This window comes from Podarcis raffonei, chromosome 8 (assembly GCF_027172205.1).
Source record: "Podarcis raffonei isolate rPodRaf1 chromosome 8, rPodRaf1.pri, whole genome shotgun sequence".
NCBI classification, from domain to species: Eukaryota; Metazoa; Chordata; class Lepidosauria; order Squamata; family Lacertidae; genus Podarcis; species Podarcis raffonei.
This window is the reverse complement of record NC_070609.1, coordinates 17161605-17179184: the sequence shown is the minus strand read 5'-3', so window position 1 is coordinate 17179184 and position 17580 is coordinate 17161605. Positions and strand designations below refer to the sequence as shown.

Genomic DNA, 17580 nt, shown 5'->3' with positions numbered 1-17580 from the left:
TCCCATGCAGTCTATCTACCCATAGGAGCCAACTCCTAATAGATGTGGTGCCTTCGCCCCTTCAATAATTGTTGAATTAGGACCTGGGAAAGCAGGGTTCAAATCCCCACTTGGCCAGTCCCTGCCTTTTAGTCTAACCTACCTTGCAGGATTTTAGTGGGGATTAGTTGAGGAGGGGGAGAACCATGTGTACGACCTTAAGCTCCTTGAAGGAAAAGATGAGATATAAATGCAACAAACAAATATGGATGGGTGGATTCAGTTGGTTCCCATTTTATTGTGGAAACCCATAATTAACAAACCCTACAACAATATGTAACCAGAAATACAACCTCCTTCAAAATTCTCACTTTTCCAATTGCTGCAATGCAGTTCTCCAATCCAATAATAATAATAATTTTTAAAAATGGATACCTTAGGGGAAAGTGTGAAAATAACATACCAAAAAATGCATTATGTTCAGGGAAATGTGTTTGCAAAAAAGGGGGGGGTGGCTGTATATCCTGAGCCTTTCACATGAAAGTGCCTGGTTGAATTTTCAAGAGAACTATAGACCAGTAAATGAGTCACAAACTGATCCATTGAATTGTGGAGAACTGATCTTAAGCTCAGAGGAAATGAGAAGCCAAGGGGAACTGAAATGGACAGATTCATCCAATACTGAGCTGCTAGCTACTCCCAGAGGAAGGTTCTCTCCCACCCAGTTCAAAGGTTCCATTTCAGTTGAAGGAACGGAACAGAGGAATCCAGTAGAAACCGTTTGAGGAGCACGTTGTCCGGCAAAAACTGGAACTCAGTGATCTCCTCGGAGCCTCCTGGGGTGACCTCGCTAGCACACCGCTACTCTCCCAGCCTCTTCAGGCTGCTGCCAGTGCAAAAGATCAGGAGAAGGAACCCCACCATGCTTCTCTACAGGGGAATTAGCTGCCTCCTTTCCTGCATCAGTTTTGTGCTTCTCTTGGTTGCTCAAGCATCCTCTGGGTGGGCAGTGCACGAAACAGATATTCTGGAAGCCTCATACACTGGTTTATGGACCACCTGCACAGAAGACGGCTGCAGTTTCTTGGCCATCAGAGAAAGTACAGTATGCCTGGGTTGGGCTGGGTGAGGTTGGGTTCAACAGACATTTCTGCTGTTGTTTCCCTCAGGCTTTGAATTCCTCTTTCCACATCCACACATACTATGGGTGCTGCTACTAGTGACTTGTGACAGAAAAAAAAAGATGGCTTCCCTCATAGATACAGCTAAAAATGTTGTTATTTGTTTTAAAGAACAAACAAACAAACAAACAAACAGAAAAGGAAAACCCATAAGGCTCTTAGGCTGACTCTATGGGTTTTATAGTTGCTTGGGGTTTTTTGTACAGATTTTTTAGGATATTATTATTATTATTATTACTATTATTATACTGCTTTATATTTTTCAGAAAAATCTCAAAGTGGTTTACAGCATATTAAACATCAATTAAAAAATGCAGAATCAAACATTTCTGAAGGAAATTCTGCCATTCAATGGAATGGGCTGGCCAGTCTATTCATGTTCAAAGCACATGAGCTGGATTAAGATCATTCCCTATACATCCCTGACTGGATCCTGCCCATGTTTATTCTGACTAACTGATACGATTGACATTTGCTATTAATATACAATCACGAAGGTGCATTTATTGCAGAAAGTGCTTTACTATGTCATTGAAAATTGCTGTTGCCATTATTATTCCACTATTCATTTTTCTCTGCAACCATAGCAGCTGAACGAGTGCAGCTCTGTGGGGGGTATAAGGGGTCTCCAAACAACTTCCAACACCCTTCCAATTACAGCTCCCAGAAATCTGGCGGGGGGGAGAGAGAAGCCATGACTGTTTAAAGAGTTTTCGTTGTACTTTAAAAGTATGATGTGAATGTGGCCCTATATTTTAATTGTCGCAACCTAACATTATGGCCGCGGTTGGCGCTGTGGGTAAAAGCCTCAGCGCCTAGGGCTTGCCGATCGAAAGGTCAGTGGTTCGAATCCCCGCGGCGGGGTGCGCTCCCGTTGTTCGGTCCTAGCACCTGCCAACCTAGCAGTTCGAAAGCACTCCCGGGTGCAAGTAGATAAATAGGGACCGCTTACTAGCGGGAAGGTAAACGGCGTTTCCGTGTGCGGCTCTGGCTCGCCAGAGCAGCGATGTCACGCTGGCCACGTGACCCGGAAGTGTCTGTGGACAGCGCTGGCCCCCGGCCTCTTGAGTGAGATGGGCGCACAACCCCAGAGTCTGTCAAGACTGGCCCGTACGGGCAGGGGTACCTTTACCTTTACCTTTTTAACATTGTGGCATGCTCTTGAGTCCCTCCTGCAAAAACACTGATGATATGGAGGCATCCATAAATTTCAGATCCTTTTATTCCCAGTCACAGAATTTGGGTTGCAGAAAGGAGAGACTTTCTCCGTGTTTCCTGAGTGCCGTCGTTTGGGTGGGGAAGAGCTACCTGGGACCACCCGCAGCTATTTTTACAAGTCTCTTATTCCACTTTAGTGAAACTGGATGTCGTCCGGAGCTTTATGCTCGTGGCTCTCTTTTTTTCCTTTCTGGCCATACTGTGCTCTGTGGAATCGAAGTACTGGATGAACTGCACCGAGGACTTTTTCATGGATGGCCCTATTGCGGCTGTCTTCAGCTTGGCCTCAGGTACCAATTTCGAGATGAATCATTTGTGTCCAACTGGGATGTAGCTGCTTTGGGGGACAAAAGCAAGGAAACTGGCAGGGATCAGGGGGAGTACAAGTACTCGAGAACTGCCTTCCAAAAACAGGACATTTGTTTGTCTGTTTATAGCATTTGTGCCTGTCTTTCAGCCAAAAAATTTCTCAAGGGTGGCTTACAAACACCAGTTCTACGATGGCCGGTTCCCTCAGACTCTTGATCTAAAAAGACACAACACATGAGGAAATGGGGAATGGGAGGGAGAAAGCAAAAGCAAACTGCTAAATGCCATAACTGCTAGCTCCTAGGGGACGAGGCTGTTTCGGCCCCCTCACCCATTTATTATTATTATTATTATTATTATTATTATTATTATTATTATTCCCTGCCTCTCAGTCGAACCTACCACATGGGGTTGTTGTGAAGAGTATATGAGGAGAGGGAGGACCATGTATTCCATCTTGAGCTCCTTGGAGGAAAAATGTGGGATAGAGATGCAATAAATGAATACATAAATGCTAACCTGCCGTCCTGGGCTACGTTAGGAGGAAGGGAGGGGTATAAATTGGATAGCTAAATAAAGAACCACAGCACAGCAGGGAGAAGAGTGTGTGAAGACCATCCATTCACTACGAGCACCGTTGCATTTGCAGGACTAACCAAACATAATATTTGGATGGACCCTAATCCACTGTTTCTTGTAGGGATCTGTGTGCTGGTCGCTGTGGTGGTATTTGATAACTCCGTCCGCGAGACAACAGAGCCTGAACTGCAGGACCCTTCTGCTAAATGGGCTTATTTCCTAAGCTGTGTTGTCTGCGCCCTTTGCTTGGGGACAGGTAAATGCAAAGGCTGTAATGGCTATAATGGCCTATAGCCAATTACACTTTAGAGTAGACCCGTTGAAATTAATGGCCTTACATTAGCCATGTTAATTTATTCCAGTGGGTCTGCTCTAAGAAGAACTGGCCACAATTCATATAGAGATAGAGGTTCCAACTTTCTCCCTAAGATCTCAGGTTGGGTTACAACCATTAAAACACAGTATTGAAAACAGTTTTAAAAACAAAAAATTACAATTGGAGAAAGCAGGTGGGTCCTAAAAATAAGGTCCATATAGTGAAGGTGTCCAGATGCACTTCAGTGGGGAAGGATAGCCACAGAGAAGGCCCTTTCCCAGACACCGCCCCCTGCGAATCTGAGGGTTAACTCTGCATCTGAGAGGATCTGGAGGGATGGAGGTGGTCTTTCAGGTATCTGAAAGGAGACATTCAGAGTAACCAGTTCTCATGTTTTGACTCAGAGTTTCAGCATCTTGGGAGGGGCTTGTCATGCTGAAAAGTCAGAAACAAGGGAGGCTCCCCCTCTCTCATTGACTATGGAATTTGCTCTGACAAAACATAGGGATGGCCACAAACCTAGACGGCTTTAAAGTAGGATCAGACCAATTGATGGAGGAAAGGTCTATCAGTGGCAGTTGGTCACAACAGCTATGTTGTATCACCACTGTATGCCTCTGAATGCTGGTTGCTGGGAATCACAAATGCGGGGGAAGAACTTTTGAGCTCAGGTGCTGCTTACAGGATTCCCAAAGGCATCTAGTCGGCCACTGTGAGAACAGTATGCTGGACTAGATGGTAGAAGCAACTTACGCAAATGCCTTATATTAGGGGAAATGGCCTAGCCAAACCTGCATAGAACAATGTGTTACCTTGCAAGAAAACTGTACTAAAATGCAAAGTGGGTTTTCAGAAGGAGAAATTCTCCTTCTTTTTGAAAATTTCAAATTGCTGCGAAATGTGAATAACCAAATTTATGACTGGAAAACAAGAAACCAAGAGAACTGAAATTGATAGGCTTTCCACACCTCAAGCCCTGAGGCTTTTTCTGGTGCCTGCAGGGTCCCACCCCCTGCCCCTCCCTCTGCTGAAAGAAACGTGGAGATGCTTAAGGATATGCAAATATTTTTTGGTGGCAGAACTGCATTTCAAAATTTGGATAAGTGCGAATTTAGGAGTGTGGTGGTGTTTGGGTTAGCATACTGCTATAGAAAGTGTGAATTTGATAGATTTTTACGTTAAATACAGTGGTACCTTGGTTCTCAAATGCCTTGGCACTCAAACAACTTGAAACCCAAACACTGTAAACCCGGAAGTGTTCCGGTTTGCAAACTGTTTTTAAGACAAACGTGCTCCATTTTGAGTGTTACGCTTCCAATTTGAGTGCCACACTTCCGTTTTGGGTGTTAACGCTGAGGTCTGTCTGTTTTTGCTATTTATTTTGCTTTTTTGTTTTTGTGACTGTGTGGAACCCAGTTCAGCTAGGGGTTGTTTTTAAGAGTCTGGAACTGATTAATCCATTTTGCATTACTTTCTATGGGAAAACGTGCCTTGGTTTTGGAATGCTTTGGTTTTGGAACGGACTTCCAGAACAGATTAAGTTTGAGAACCAAGGTACCACTGTATGTACTGAACCATATTTCTCCTCCCCCCTTCCTGAAAGTCCATGTGTGTCCACAGGCACCATGCTGACAACCCATGCCAATGCCCACTCATCTCTGTACCTCTCTCTTTCTCTCCCAGGGATATTCAGCCTGGTGCTGTACCAGCTCTCCCTCTGGAAACCAACAGCTTATTCCTCACAGGTGGCTCCCAAAGGGTAATCAGACACCAAAGGCCAAAAGTCTAGAAGGAAGATAGCATTGTATGCTTCCCCCATTTTTGAAGTGGCACTGGATCCTTGGAATCTACATTGACCATGTGCATTTTTAAATGGAGATGTCCACAACCGGGCCACAAGATTCACTGTTTGCATTGGATATCATCCTGCCAACACACCTTCAAGTACATACCCACTGGACTTAGTGAGATCTTTGAACCTTTGAACCTTAGTGAGAATCTTTGAACAACCCACATGCAGCTTACTGCGTTTCAGCAGCACTGAAGAAGAAACGACCCTTTCCCAGGTCTCCTCTTCACTGCATCCCATTTGATGGGTATTTAGACAATTTTTTTCTTCCTTTCTTTTCTTCCTGCTTGTCCTGCTATTAAATCATTCATTTGTATGGAAGATTAATAGCCCTCTCCATATCCTTGAGCAAATGAAGGCCAAAGCAACGAGTTGCAGATGAACATGTGACGACGTAGGGATTGGTTAGCTGTGATTCCCGCATCGCAGGGGAGTTGGACACGGTTGACTCTACAATTCTATTATTCTGATAGCAGTTCAAAGCAAATAGCTCATTCCTTGGTGGTGGAGCTGCCATTACGAAAGAATGCTATGGGTGAAGATACTATTCATTGCAGGGATGGGGGATCTGGTGCCCTCTGAATGTTGCTGGACTCCAACGCCCGTCCTTACCATTCTCAAGAGCAGCACTCTGTTGTGTAGGGGGCACACAGAGAAGACCACACAGCACTAAGGGGGTCGAGAATCTATGAATTTTGGTTCCCCTCAGCTTCTCATTTTTGCCAACTTAAATTCAGTTCACATTTCCGCAGCAATTTGTAACAACAACAACACCACTCACAAACATTTGTCAACATTTCAGGGCAAAAGTATCGTAATATATGTGTCTTTGTATGACGCTTTTAACTAACCTACACAATTTTGCAAACAATTTCCATTACCACAATGATTTTTTGGTATGCTGTCTTCAGTAATAGATATGAATAATTCCATGCTCACTTTCTCCTAATATATGATTTTCTGTACCAAATGTTTAGTTACAGAGAACTGCATTGCAAAATTCAGAGATGTGTAACTATTACAGGATAATTGTATTTCGCTTTGCATATTGGTATGAGAAGTGTGAATTAGATAGTTTCTGATAAAAATACAAACAAAATCATTTTTCTCCCCTATCACTACATAAGCACAACTGGCTTTGTCGTCCACCCCCTCACAGCTGTTCCCTTTTCCTTATCATATGAGGCCTGAGGGAGCCTATTCACTCTTCTTAATAGTAGGACCGGCCCTGATTTCAAGAAATTTGTGAATTTCCAGTAATATTATGAGAAGCGAAAGTTGCTATAAGACATTTAATAATTAAGTGTTCATCCATAGCATCACATATGACTGAGACGTGGCCTGTCCTCACAATATATACATATATTGTAATAAAAACAACAGCAGCAACAGTTAGAAGCAAGTGGGGAAATGGGGCAGTCTTGGAAAGCAAGAGGGATATTCCACCCGAGGCAGAAACGATTGCTGAATAAAAGGTATCTCGGTAATGGATGAGATCATTTTAATGGTTCCAGCAGGGCACTTGGGTAAGAAGGCTTCTCAAAAGTGATGTCGCAGAGATGAAAATGGGCATCTTTTCTGCAATCCAGGCTTATTCCAAATGGCTCTTGGTTAAGTGACATCACCAAACAGAACGCCCATTGGCCAGTCAGGTTTCAAGGCCCCACCTGACTGGGGAACACCTGTGACAGGTGTCATAGGCCGTGGGCTACACTCAAGGGTCACTGGGTGTTGATGGCTCTTCCTCTTGGGATGGTTTTACTTTTTTGTGGAACTTCCTGTCCCATAGCAGGTTTTGTGTACCTGGAAAAGAAATTGGGAAATGAGAAGACAAATCCTGGAAGAGTGAGAAAATGAAGCTTTTATACGAAATTGAAGCTCATTTTCTCATATATATATATATATATATATTCATTCATATATATGAGAGAAAACCAAGCTGACCCCAGTTTACCAAGATTGTTATCTGACTCAGAATAGGATGTACTCACCCAACACTAAGCTGAGAGAGAAGGAGACGCAAGCTATGCAGAAAGCCCAGTCTGGTGCCAGGTGTATAACATCTGCATCTATGACAACACGGACCTCAAACAATACAATCATTAGAGAACTGACAGTGCAGAGTCCTGCAAGCAAGCAAGAAATTCTTATTAGACAGGGATGTGTCAAGACATTTTGCTGCCTGAGACAAAGGATAAGATAGTGAATCTTCCACTCTGCCTCCAACCCCCCACATGGCATGTACTAAGCCCTACGAGACTTAGTGGATGGACCTGTCAATTACAGTTTGGTTTAACCCATTGCAATTCGTTTATTTGAAGTGGAAATTTGTATGTGTTTTTGTGCACATTTTCAAAAATGTGCACTTTCTGACACAGTTTTGCCTAGTATGAGCATTTTTGCAAGCAATTTACCCCTCACCAACCCCACAAGTTGAATGTGTTTCTTTAGGCTGTTTTCAGTAATATGCACATTTTTGTAATCGTTCCTTGGTTGGAAGCCAACCACTATTCAAAATTGCAAAATTCAGAGAAGGGCAAAATTCAAAAGAGAGGTATGTTTTGGTTTGTATACTGATTTGAGAACATTGTATTAAAATGCGAACTAAATGAATCCCCTCCAACACACAATCCTTACTGGAAAATGAATCTAAGGTTCCAACAGCACTATGCATTTAAAGCTGTGTCGCAGTGGCCACCAGGCCCATAGGTGTCACAGTACCCAGGAAGGTTTTCACTACTGCTCCCAGACAAATGCCCCAGACTCTGAGCTTTCATTAAAAAAAATGAGTACATCTCTAGCTCTCCTAGAAAGAAAGTTATAAAGCAAAATGTGCGGGCAGCCTTCTAAGCAATCAGCGTTTTTAGCCAATGAATGAAGTCAAAGCTGTGATTGACAAGTAGGTTGTTTGGACACCAGGCAACAGGAATCCCTGGAGTCCTAAAGAGCTTCTGTTTCCTCCCTTCCCATTAGTGTTCCTACTTTTGTCTTATTTTCAAGTAGTCCTTACAATCTCTGCATTTTGCCCTTTCTTTGTCCCTTGCAACTTGCTAAAGGTTATTATCTTCAAATACCACTCAACAATAATTGTTTGTGGATGTTAAAGAGTGCTGCCCCCCAAAAAAAAAATCCAAAAAATTAAATATGAAAACTTGGGAAAGAGACTTGGGCATGTTTCCTGCTATGAAGGAGCTGATGTCCACGCACTCATTAATAATGTCCAGTCACACATGCCTATTTCTGAAGTAAGTCTCTTTGTGTTTAATGGGGCTTTCTTCCAGATATGTAGGTACAGGATTGGCATTAAGGAAAACAGAGTTCTTGTCCCATTTAGAGCTGTATCTTCACAACTTTCTATAGTTAGTATGGGGTTAACCAGGGGCAGGAACAATGAAACGGCAGTGGCTGTACTCTCTCTAACGTTATGCCATGCTGCCCACAGCAGCCATTTTGTCTTACACCATGTCCCCTCCACGGCAGCCATTTTGTGACTGGAACCCTCGGCACTCTCAATATTGCCCTCTGGTCCAAAAAAGTTTGGCAACCCGCTGCTGCATCATGCCATTTTCAACAGTCATGGCTTCCCCCAAAGGACCCTGGGAACTGTAGTGCTGAGAGTTGCTAGGAAACTCCCTATTCCTTTCACAGAGCTACAATGTCCAGAGCATGCAAACAGTCAAGCCCTCTTCCCAGAGAACTCTGAGTTCCTCTGAGCATACTCCACTCTTGCCCATGGCTGGCACTGTTTCTGCTCCATGTGGAGAAGCACTAAACTAAACTCACTGTTATGCTAGATAATGAAGTGCCCTGACACGATACCTGCGCAGTAGTTAGCAATGGAAGAAATCAAACAGTCGAGAATCTCCCTCTTTGTGATGCGACTTAAAAGGTTCTGTCCGCACAGCAAGGCAAAGCAAGTAAAAATGAGGGCTATTATCATAAGGCCTCGGACAGCCTCCAGACTCTCTAGGAAAAAAAGAAAGAAAAACAGTCCCATTGTAAGTGCACTTGTGGCATTATGCCAGTGCTTCTAAGAACGGATTTGCAGTGTATTCCTAGTCAGTGTATATATGAATGGGAGGGTCCACATGCAGCCAGGGTGGCAACTGCATGTTTAGTTAATGTAGTGCCAGGGAACAGGTGGTGCAGGTGGTGCTCCTGTGTCAATTTAACTGTTATTCTTAGGTACATGCTTTGATCCATGTATAGCCAGCATAATGTATTGGCCTGGCCAGCCACAGAGAAAAGGAGCATGAAAAAGAAGGGAGTGAAAGAGTTCACTTCAAAGATGAACTTTGTCTCAACTCTGTGCGAGACCGTCCCTGCCCGCAGACTGTCTTGCCAGAGTGGTGCATGTTCTGGTTATCTCCCACTTGGACTACTGCAATGCGCTCTACGTGGGGCTACCTTTGAAGGTGACTTGGAAACTGCAACTAATCCAGAATGCGGCAGCTAGACTGGTGACTGGGAGTGGCTGCCGAGAACATATAACACCAGTCCTGAAAGACCTACATTGGATCCCAGTACGTTTCTGAGCACAATTCAAAGTGTTGGTGCTGACCTTTAAAGCCCTAAACGGCCTCGGCCCAGTATACCTGAAAGAGCGTCTCCACCCCCATCACTGAGGCCCACGGCCGAGGGCCTTCTGGTGGTTCCCTCACTGTGAGATGTGAGGTTACAGGGAACCAGGCAGAGGGCCTTCTCGGTGGTGGCGCCCGCCCAGTGGAACACCCTCCCTTCGGATGTCAAGGAAATAAACAACTATCTGACTTTTAGAAGACATCTGAAGGCAGCCCTGATTAGGGAAGTTTTTAATATTTAAAGTTTTATTCTGTTTAATATTCTGTTGGGAGCTGCCAGTGGAAACTCAGCCAGATGGGTGGGGTATAAATAATAAATTATTATTGTTATCATGAACACCTGTATCATAAATGATGTAATCTTGGCACAGAGCCCCTACAGCCTATGTACAGGCCCTTTGCCAAGATTACAGCTCCAGCAATTCAATGAGACTTTAGCCACGGGGTTTCTGGGGGCTCTGCCCTGGCACATCAGACTGGCCTGTGCCAGGGGTGCCATTGTAATTGGGGTCTCTCACAGCAGGAATGATGGGTGGCTGAGCTAGCTTCACAGCTTACCTTTAAGTATTCTTTTATGTCCTTTAGTTATCTTTGCTTTGTATACTAGCACCTGTTGCTGTTTCTACACTTAGTATTATAGTAGTTAATAAAGTTTGCTTCTGCTCCTTAAGTGTTTGTTGCCCTCCATTTACTGATAATCCAAGGGGCCTGATACTGCTTAGTGGTAGCTTCTGACCGGGATAATTATTGAGCAGACAGTTTACCATTTGCCCGATAATAAATGTTGGAAATGTAATGAGACTGAAGGTACATTCTTTCACCTTTGGTGGACATGCCCAAGGATTAAGACATTCTGGGAGATGATTTATAACGAAATGAAAAAAGATATTCAAATATACTTTTTTGAAGAAACCAGAGGCCTTTCTCCTTGGTATGGTTGGCCAAATGGTGCCAAAGAAGCGTAGAACCTTTTTAATGTATGCAACAACAGCAGGAAGAATACTTATCGTGAAGTATTGGAAGACACAAGATTTACCCACCCGGAAAGAATGGCAGATGAAGTTGATGGACTATATGGAACTGGCAGAAATGACTGGCAGAATCCGAGACCAGGGAGAAGAGTCGGTGGAAGAAGACTGGAAAAAGTTTAAAGACTATCTACAGAAATATTGTAAAATTAATGAATGTTAGAAAAATGTTGGAATGAAGTTATATGGCTTTAGTAGAAATGTTATAAGGAATTAGGTATAAAATTAATAGAGCATTAAAGGGAAAAATAAGGTCAGAATGTGTTAAGATAATTATAGGATAGAAAACAGTGGAAGATGGAAAGGAATTGCTGAAACAATTAATAGAAGTGGAATACCAAAAGGGAGATGTGAGGAGGTCGTTGAAATAAGTGAATGAAAGATAAGATATTGAAATTGTTTGATGTTGATTTGATGTTGTTCGATGTGTTTTTTGTTTTGTTTTGTTAGTTTAATGTGTTAAGTGTTATGTAGTGTTTTGGTACTGTATTGTTTTTTTCCCCTTTTTGTAGTGTTTAAATTGTTGGAAAAGTAATAAATATTATTTTTTTAAAAAAATTATTGAGCAGGCAGGACACTTAAGTACAAGGTGTTCATGTGAGCTGTGTTGGCAACTGCATATCCAAGTCCTCCAAACCACTGAGATTGCAGTACAGAGTGGATGATTCCAGGCAGCCCAGAAGCAGGGCATGAGGCGATAGCGTCTTCCCATTGTTGGCCCTCTCTTAAAGAGGAAAATGGCCAGTAAAGGTTCAATATCAGCAGTGAGCAGAAAGCAGATAAAATCTATCAGAGCAGAACTCAGAGATTTTGAACAAACCAACAAGGATTTCTGGCTCTGCATTGTTTAATAATGGGGGAAAGGGACATTTGTGTATGCATTGTACATTCATTCTTATAACAAATTAGAACTCTGTTTGCTTTTGTAGGCAAGCTGGGGGACAAACCAAGGAGATTGCTGATATCTAAGAGGTGTGGGGGGGGGGGTTTGGCTTGGAATCCAAACCAGCCACAGCTTCATCTCTGACGTCTAATAGTAACAGTGAACTACAGTGCAAGGCTGCTGTATAATTTATGTATTTAATCATATGAAGAAGAAGTTTACATTAAATAATATAAAACATAAGAAAACAACCCCTAAAATCAACAGAGTTTAAAAAGCAAGAAGACATAACATCACCAAAATTTAGATGAAACCAACAGTTTTACAAACAAATGTGCAAAACAAACAAAAATTGCACGTTCCTCTAGGCTTGTCTAAACAAAAAAGTTTTTAGCAAGTGTTGAAAACAACGGGCCGGTTCTTCACTAACTTTTACTCATAGTAGACCCATTAAAAGTAATGGACCTAAGTTAGCTATGGTCTTTAATTTCAGTGAGCCTACACAAATTGGCTACAACCAAGGTGTTGGCCTAATATTAAGTTCCAGAGCATAGATGCTGCCACACTATGACTCCATCTGCCCTGTACATTTAAAGCAATATCATACCACTTTAAACAGCTATGTCTTCCTCCAAAGAATCATGGGGACCGCAGTTTGTTAAGGGAGCTGAGAGTTATTGGAAGACCTCTATCTCCCTCTGCCCCAGAGCTACAATTCTCAAAGGGGTTTAACAGTCAACTTCTCTCCCCAGGAAACTCTGGAAATTGTGGAGACTCTTAGCAACTCTCAGCATACTTAAACTATGGTTGCCAAAATTATGTGTGGGAAGCCATGATTGTTTAAAGTGGTCTTATATTGCTTTGAATGCATAGCTGAGGTCTGAAAAAAAATGCTACTTCTGCAGACAAAAGCTACTGAGTGGGTACCTAAGGGGTAAGACCGTCATTCAAGTCAACTCGTCCTAGCCTCCACTGCATGGAAATAAAACTCCTACCCAGAAGTCCGTTTGGCCCATGACCCTTAACCCAAGAAAGAACAGTAAACCAGTTGTGCCTCCTAACCGATGCTGTACGGGTGTGGTTTACAGTCCTTCTCAAAGCAAAAAAGCCACAACCCCAAATGAACATTGGATTTCACACAGTGATGGACCAGCCAGTTGGGAGATGCTATGCAGATGATGAGCAAGACGATATTGACGCAGCACATGACGCTGTATGTTTTTCTGACAAAAGGCATTGGCCGGACTTTGGCAAGGATCTGCAGAAAGAGGAAAGGCCAACATTCAGAAGCCCTAAGAATGATACTTGGAATCTAGGTATGAGGGGTGTGCTGGAGGGAATCATTTGCCAGCTTGGTGGTCTGTTCTACCCCAACATCATCACGGCCTCCAGTTATGTGGCTTCCGGTGACAGGGCATGCCTTGGCTACAACCTGAAAAAACTCAACTAGAAAGAAGTCCTTTTCTATGGTGGTACCCACTCTCTGGGGCCACAGGGGCCAACCAGATGCCTGTGGGAAACCCTCCAGCAGGACCAGAGTCCAAGACAATTCTCCCTTCCTGCAGTTTTCAACAACTGGTACCCAGAAACATTGCTGCCTCCGACTGTGAAGGCAAAGCATAGCCATGATGGCTAGAAGCCACTCAGCCTTCACGTCCATGAATTTGTCCGATCTTCTTTTAAGGCCATCTAAGTGGGTGGCTATCACTGCCTCCCGTGGAAGTGAGTGCAATGAATTATATGCTGCATGTCTAAGGACTTTATTTTATCTGTTCTGAGTCTCCCAAGAGTCCTCCCCTGTTTCATAATTTTCAAATGCAATGGTCATGGGGTAAACAAAGGAGAAGTATGGGGTACAGAACCTTACAATCCTCTGCCCTTTCCTCCCCAGAGCTGCACAACAGCAGCAACCAGGTCAGTTGTAACTGCAGCAGGATTAAGACTGAGAAGGCAGATGTGCCACAAGGCAGGTCTGACCAATGAAATAGACCTGAAGCTTCTGTTTTCCATAGGGGCCATGCATTTCCCAGCAACCTTTAGTCAAGCTTTAGCATAGTATTGTCTTCCCAACCATTATGCATCCAGGGACACAAAATGGAACCATCCATTCTTGGCAACCCTCAAGTTTAGACTCGGGGCTAAAGACTGGTCTTGGTCCTCAAGTCCCCAAACAACATCACCTTGGCTATATATATATATATATATATATAATGCTATATCAAAACAGGGACCAGACTTCCCCTGCAATGTGGAACTCATACCATTGTAACTTAAGTTGGCAAGCATAGAATCACAGAATTGCAGAGTTGAAAGGGACACTGAGTGTCATCTAATTCAACCCTCTGCAATACAGGAATCTTTTGCCAAACGTGGGGCTCAAACCCATCAGCCTGAGATTGAGAGTCTCATGCTCTACCAACTGAGCTACCCCAGGTCCATCATAGGTTTAGCAGAGCCCTCCATGGAAAACTCAATTTTTTCCCTGCTGATTATTTGTGCCTGGTCATCTGTTGCCTTTTTAAAAGCATATCTAAGGTTCTCAGTCATCCCTTCTTTCAACTTAGTATTTTACCTTCCCTTGAATATCCCTCCCTAAGAGGAATATTTGAGGGAGGTTCTTAAAAATGTTTTCAATATTGTTTACCGTCGTTTTGGCAAATCATATTGCAACTTGTCTTGGGCCCTACTGTGTGGGGTAGAGAAGAATACTATTTACATTTCTATTCTATTATTGATGTTCTTCTTCTGGATATGTCTAATTTCCTTGTGGCTCAGGGCCGCAGTAAGTGGAGAAAGGGAGGCACAAGGGCCATCACTCTTGCTTTTGGACTCACCATAATTCAACTTGAAACATGAAATCTGTGACCACCCAACATTCCAGGCATGCACCATACCCTCTTTTTTGTTGTTGCTCCTCTCTGTTGCAACCCAAACCAAAAAAAAAAAACAGAATGGCCACCCAGCTTCTGAGAGTCTTGCTTTTCAACTGTCATGGAATTTTTCCTCCTTCCATGAACAGAGGGTTGTCTCCAACTAAGTTCTACTCAGAATAGACTGGTTGAAATGAATGGACTTAGTCAGGTCCATTCATTTTAATGGGTCTTTTCTAAGTTGTCCGGGTTCATAAATTCCAAATATTTCTCAAAGTGATACAAAAGTGATATCAAACATGATCCATTAACAATTTAATTTGACCAAATTTGTATTACTGGCTTTTGGTGAAAAGCTAGGTTGTCAAGTTCTTGTCTGAATGTTGACATTTTGATCTATTTAAAGTTTAAGATTTATAAGGCTGCTTATTTTATTTTATTTATTTTATTGCATTTCTCTTTTTTTAAAAAATACAATGATAGCCTACATTAAACATTACATCTGGGGGTGGGGATAAACAAGTACTGTATACCAATTATTCAAAGGATACAAACACTGATTTGATTTATCTATACGCCAAGTTCCCAGAAAGAAATTACATTTGTACTCCTTTTCTTTCTTTGCAGTCATCTTTCTGTTCCGGAAAACTATTTTAAATCCCTTCTATGTTAGTTGACTTCCCTCTATCTCTTTGTGGTTTCAATACTTTCCTTAAGTAGTAAGTGTTCTGAATTCATTTATTAATCTCAGTTTTTCCTGTATATCTGTGAAATTAATCTAAGCACAACCAAGTATTATTTTTGGAACCGTATTTTATCAGGTAGTTTTTGAAGCAATCCTCTTTTTAAAAAACCTTTTCACCTGAGTGGTTTCTTACTAGTTCTGTCATTACTAGTTCGAGGTACTCGCACAACTTTAATTGCCACTCATCTTTTGTTGGTATTAACTCACTTTTCCAGTATTTCGGAATTAGCACTCTGGCCACTGTTGTCACATAGAGAAACATTCTTTTTATTATTTGGGATGCTTATCTGTCAGGGAACTGCCATTGGAACTAGCGGAGGAGGCGAGGCTCCACAGCGATGCTGGAGAGGGGCCAAGCAGGGAGAGAGGCAGGTCTCCGGCTGGGGAAGAAAATCAGCGCAACACCAGGGATAGAGGGGGGCCGATGGGGGAAGCAGAGAGGAGGCTCCAGGACTCTTCGCAGGAGACCAGCGAGGAGGGCACAGGTCCTCCGCTGCCCACACCCACCCTGCGCAGAAGACTTCCACGCAGAGAAAGTAGGCGGCGACTTGGCGTCAAAGAACTTCTTTGCTGGAAGAGGTTCAAGAAACGCCCACTGACGGATTCTGCCAGCGACTGAACAGCCACGGAGTGGATGGCTGTCCAGCGAGAAACAGTTTAACCAGGCAACCTAGACCAGAGCGGCAGTAACTTACGCACAAGGAACCCCTAAAGCCATTACATTATCGTTAGAATGCCTAATAGGAATTGCTTCAGGTTTCTTTAGGATTGTGAGTTTTAGCATTCATTTAGTTCCTCATAGATCATGTCCCAATTTTTTTTTATTTGGGGACATGTCCACCACATATGGAATAAGATTCCTTCATTTTGTTTACATCTCTAACACATATTATTATTATTTTATATATTTTTGCTCATTTAGATGGGGTCAAGTACCATCTGTATATCATTTTCACAAAATTTTCTTTTATCAGATAGCACATGGCGAATTTTAAGTTTTTTCCATGTTGCGCAACAATAAAGATCATGGTCTACTGACTGCTGTTTTGCTCCAAATTACTTGGCTGGAACTTCCTTCTTTTACTGACTGCATGGACCCGTGGGGGACTTGCACCCCGACGAGCTGGGCTGTTGAGTAGTCTCTCACCCTGGAATTTTTCCCTATCAAAGGCAACCCTACCTGAAACCCAGGAAGAAGAACTATACTTAAATCATAATAACCCAAGGTAAATACATAAGTAATTAGACACCTTGAGAAGATCACTCCTTTAAGTACCAACCAGAAGCCTGAAAATGACTGTGTATTGAGCGTGTGTCCTCTTTCTTGTGATCTCATGCCTGGGGGTTAAGATTTATTCCAGAAAAGGAGGGGGACAACCTGGTGGAGTTCATAACAAAAGAATTTGTGGATTTTTGGCAACAGGATCTGGAGCAAGAAGAATTTAAAATAGTGAGTGCATTCAGACTTGGTACGAAACAAAGGAAAAACAGAGCAAGAGACTGTTTGATAACATTAAGATCTAAAGAAGAAAGAGATAAGATCTTAAATCTACATTATCAAAGATCTCTGGAGATTGAGGATTCCCACGTGGAGATCTACAAAGACATTCCGAAACATATCTTGGACGTAAGGGCAAACTACAAGGATCTGACTATTTTACTGAAAAAAAATAAGATATTCTTCAGATGGGAATACCCACAAGGCCTATCTTTTAAGTATAAAGGAAGGAAGATAAGAATAAGATCCCTGAGTGAGAAAGATCTATTTTTGAGAGATCACGAAGAGGATCTACAAAAGGAGGTGGAACTTGGAGGAGGGCTGGGAGCATCAGAGAAAGACATACTGGACATTGCAAACTTATCATTTGGATTGTCGCCACCGACAGAGGAAGAACAACGCCTTGGAGCAGTAGGAGGAACTAAATAGTCCCATCATGGCCTTGCAACTTCTAAGCTGGAATTGTAATGGACTTAACATGCCCCGAAAGAGGAAAGCTGTTTTTCATATTTTAAAGAAAGAACAATTGGACTTGATTTGTTTAC

At 42.7% G+C, this 17580-nt stretch overlaps 1 protein-coding gene across 4 annotated transcripts; it reads right to left on the bottom strand.

Moving 5' to 3' along the window:
• Positions 1 to 6708: 6708 nt before the first annotated feature.
• On the bottom strand, positions 6709 to 16871 carry LOC128418480 (lens fiber membrane intrinsic protein-like). 4 transcript variants are annotated; one of them, XM_053398191.1, is made up of 5 exons: positions 16788 to 16863; positions 12985 to 13180; positions 9251 to 9397; positions 7423 to 7557; positions 6709 to 7234 (listed from the first exon to the last, which is right to left on the bottom strand). In XM_053398191.1, the coding sequence occupies exons 2-5, from the start codon at positions 13157 to 13159 to the stop codon at positions 7146 to 7148; spliced, it is 546 nt and encodes a 181-aa protein (XP_053254166.1). In that variant the 5' UTR covers positions 13160 to 13180; positions 16788 to 16863; the 3' UTR covers positions 6709 to 7145. The 4 variants fall into 4 exon arrangements, 3 of the variants coding, with proteins under 3 accessions (XP_053254166.1, XP_053254165.1, XP_053254167.1); XM_053398190.1 differs by lacking the exon at positions 16788 to 16863 and adding an exon at positions 14757 to 14891; XR_008331709.1 differs by lacking the exon at positions 12985 to 13180 and having other exon boundaries at positions 16788 to 16871.
• Positions 16872 to 17580: the final 709 nt, after the last annotated feature.

Coding starts and splice junctions, on each gene's coding strand:
- LOC128418480 (XM_053398190.1), bottom strand. Junction 9,398..12,984: donor ACCACACCCGTACAGCATCG/GTTAGGAGGCAC, acceptor TTTTTTTCCTAG/AGAGTCTGGAGGCTGTCCGA. Junction 7,235..7,422: donor CTCTCTCAGCTTAGTGTTGG/GTGAGTACATCC, acceptor TTTCTTTTCCAG/GTACACAAAACCTGCTATGG.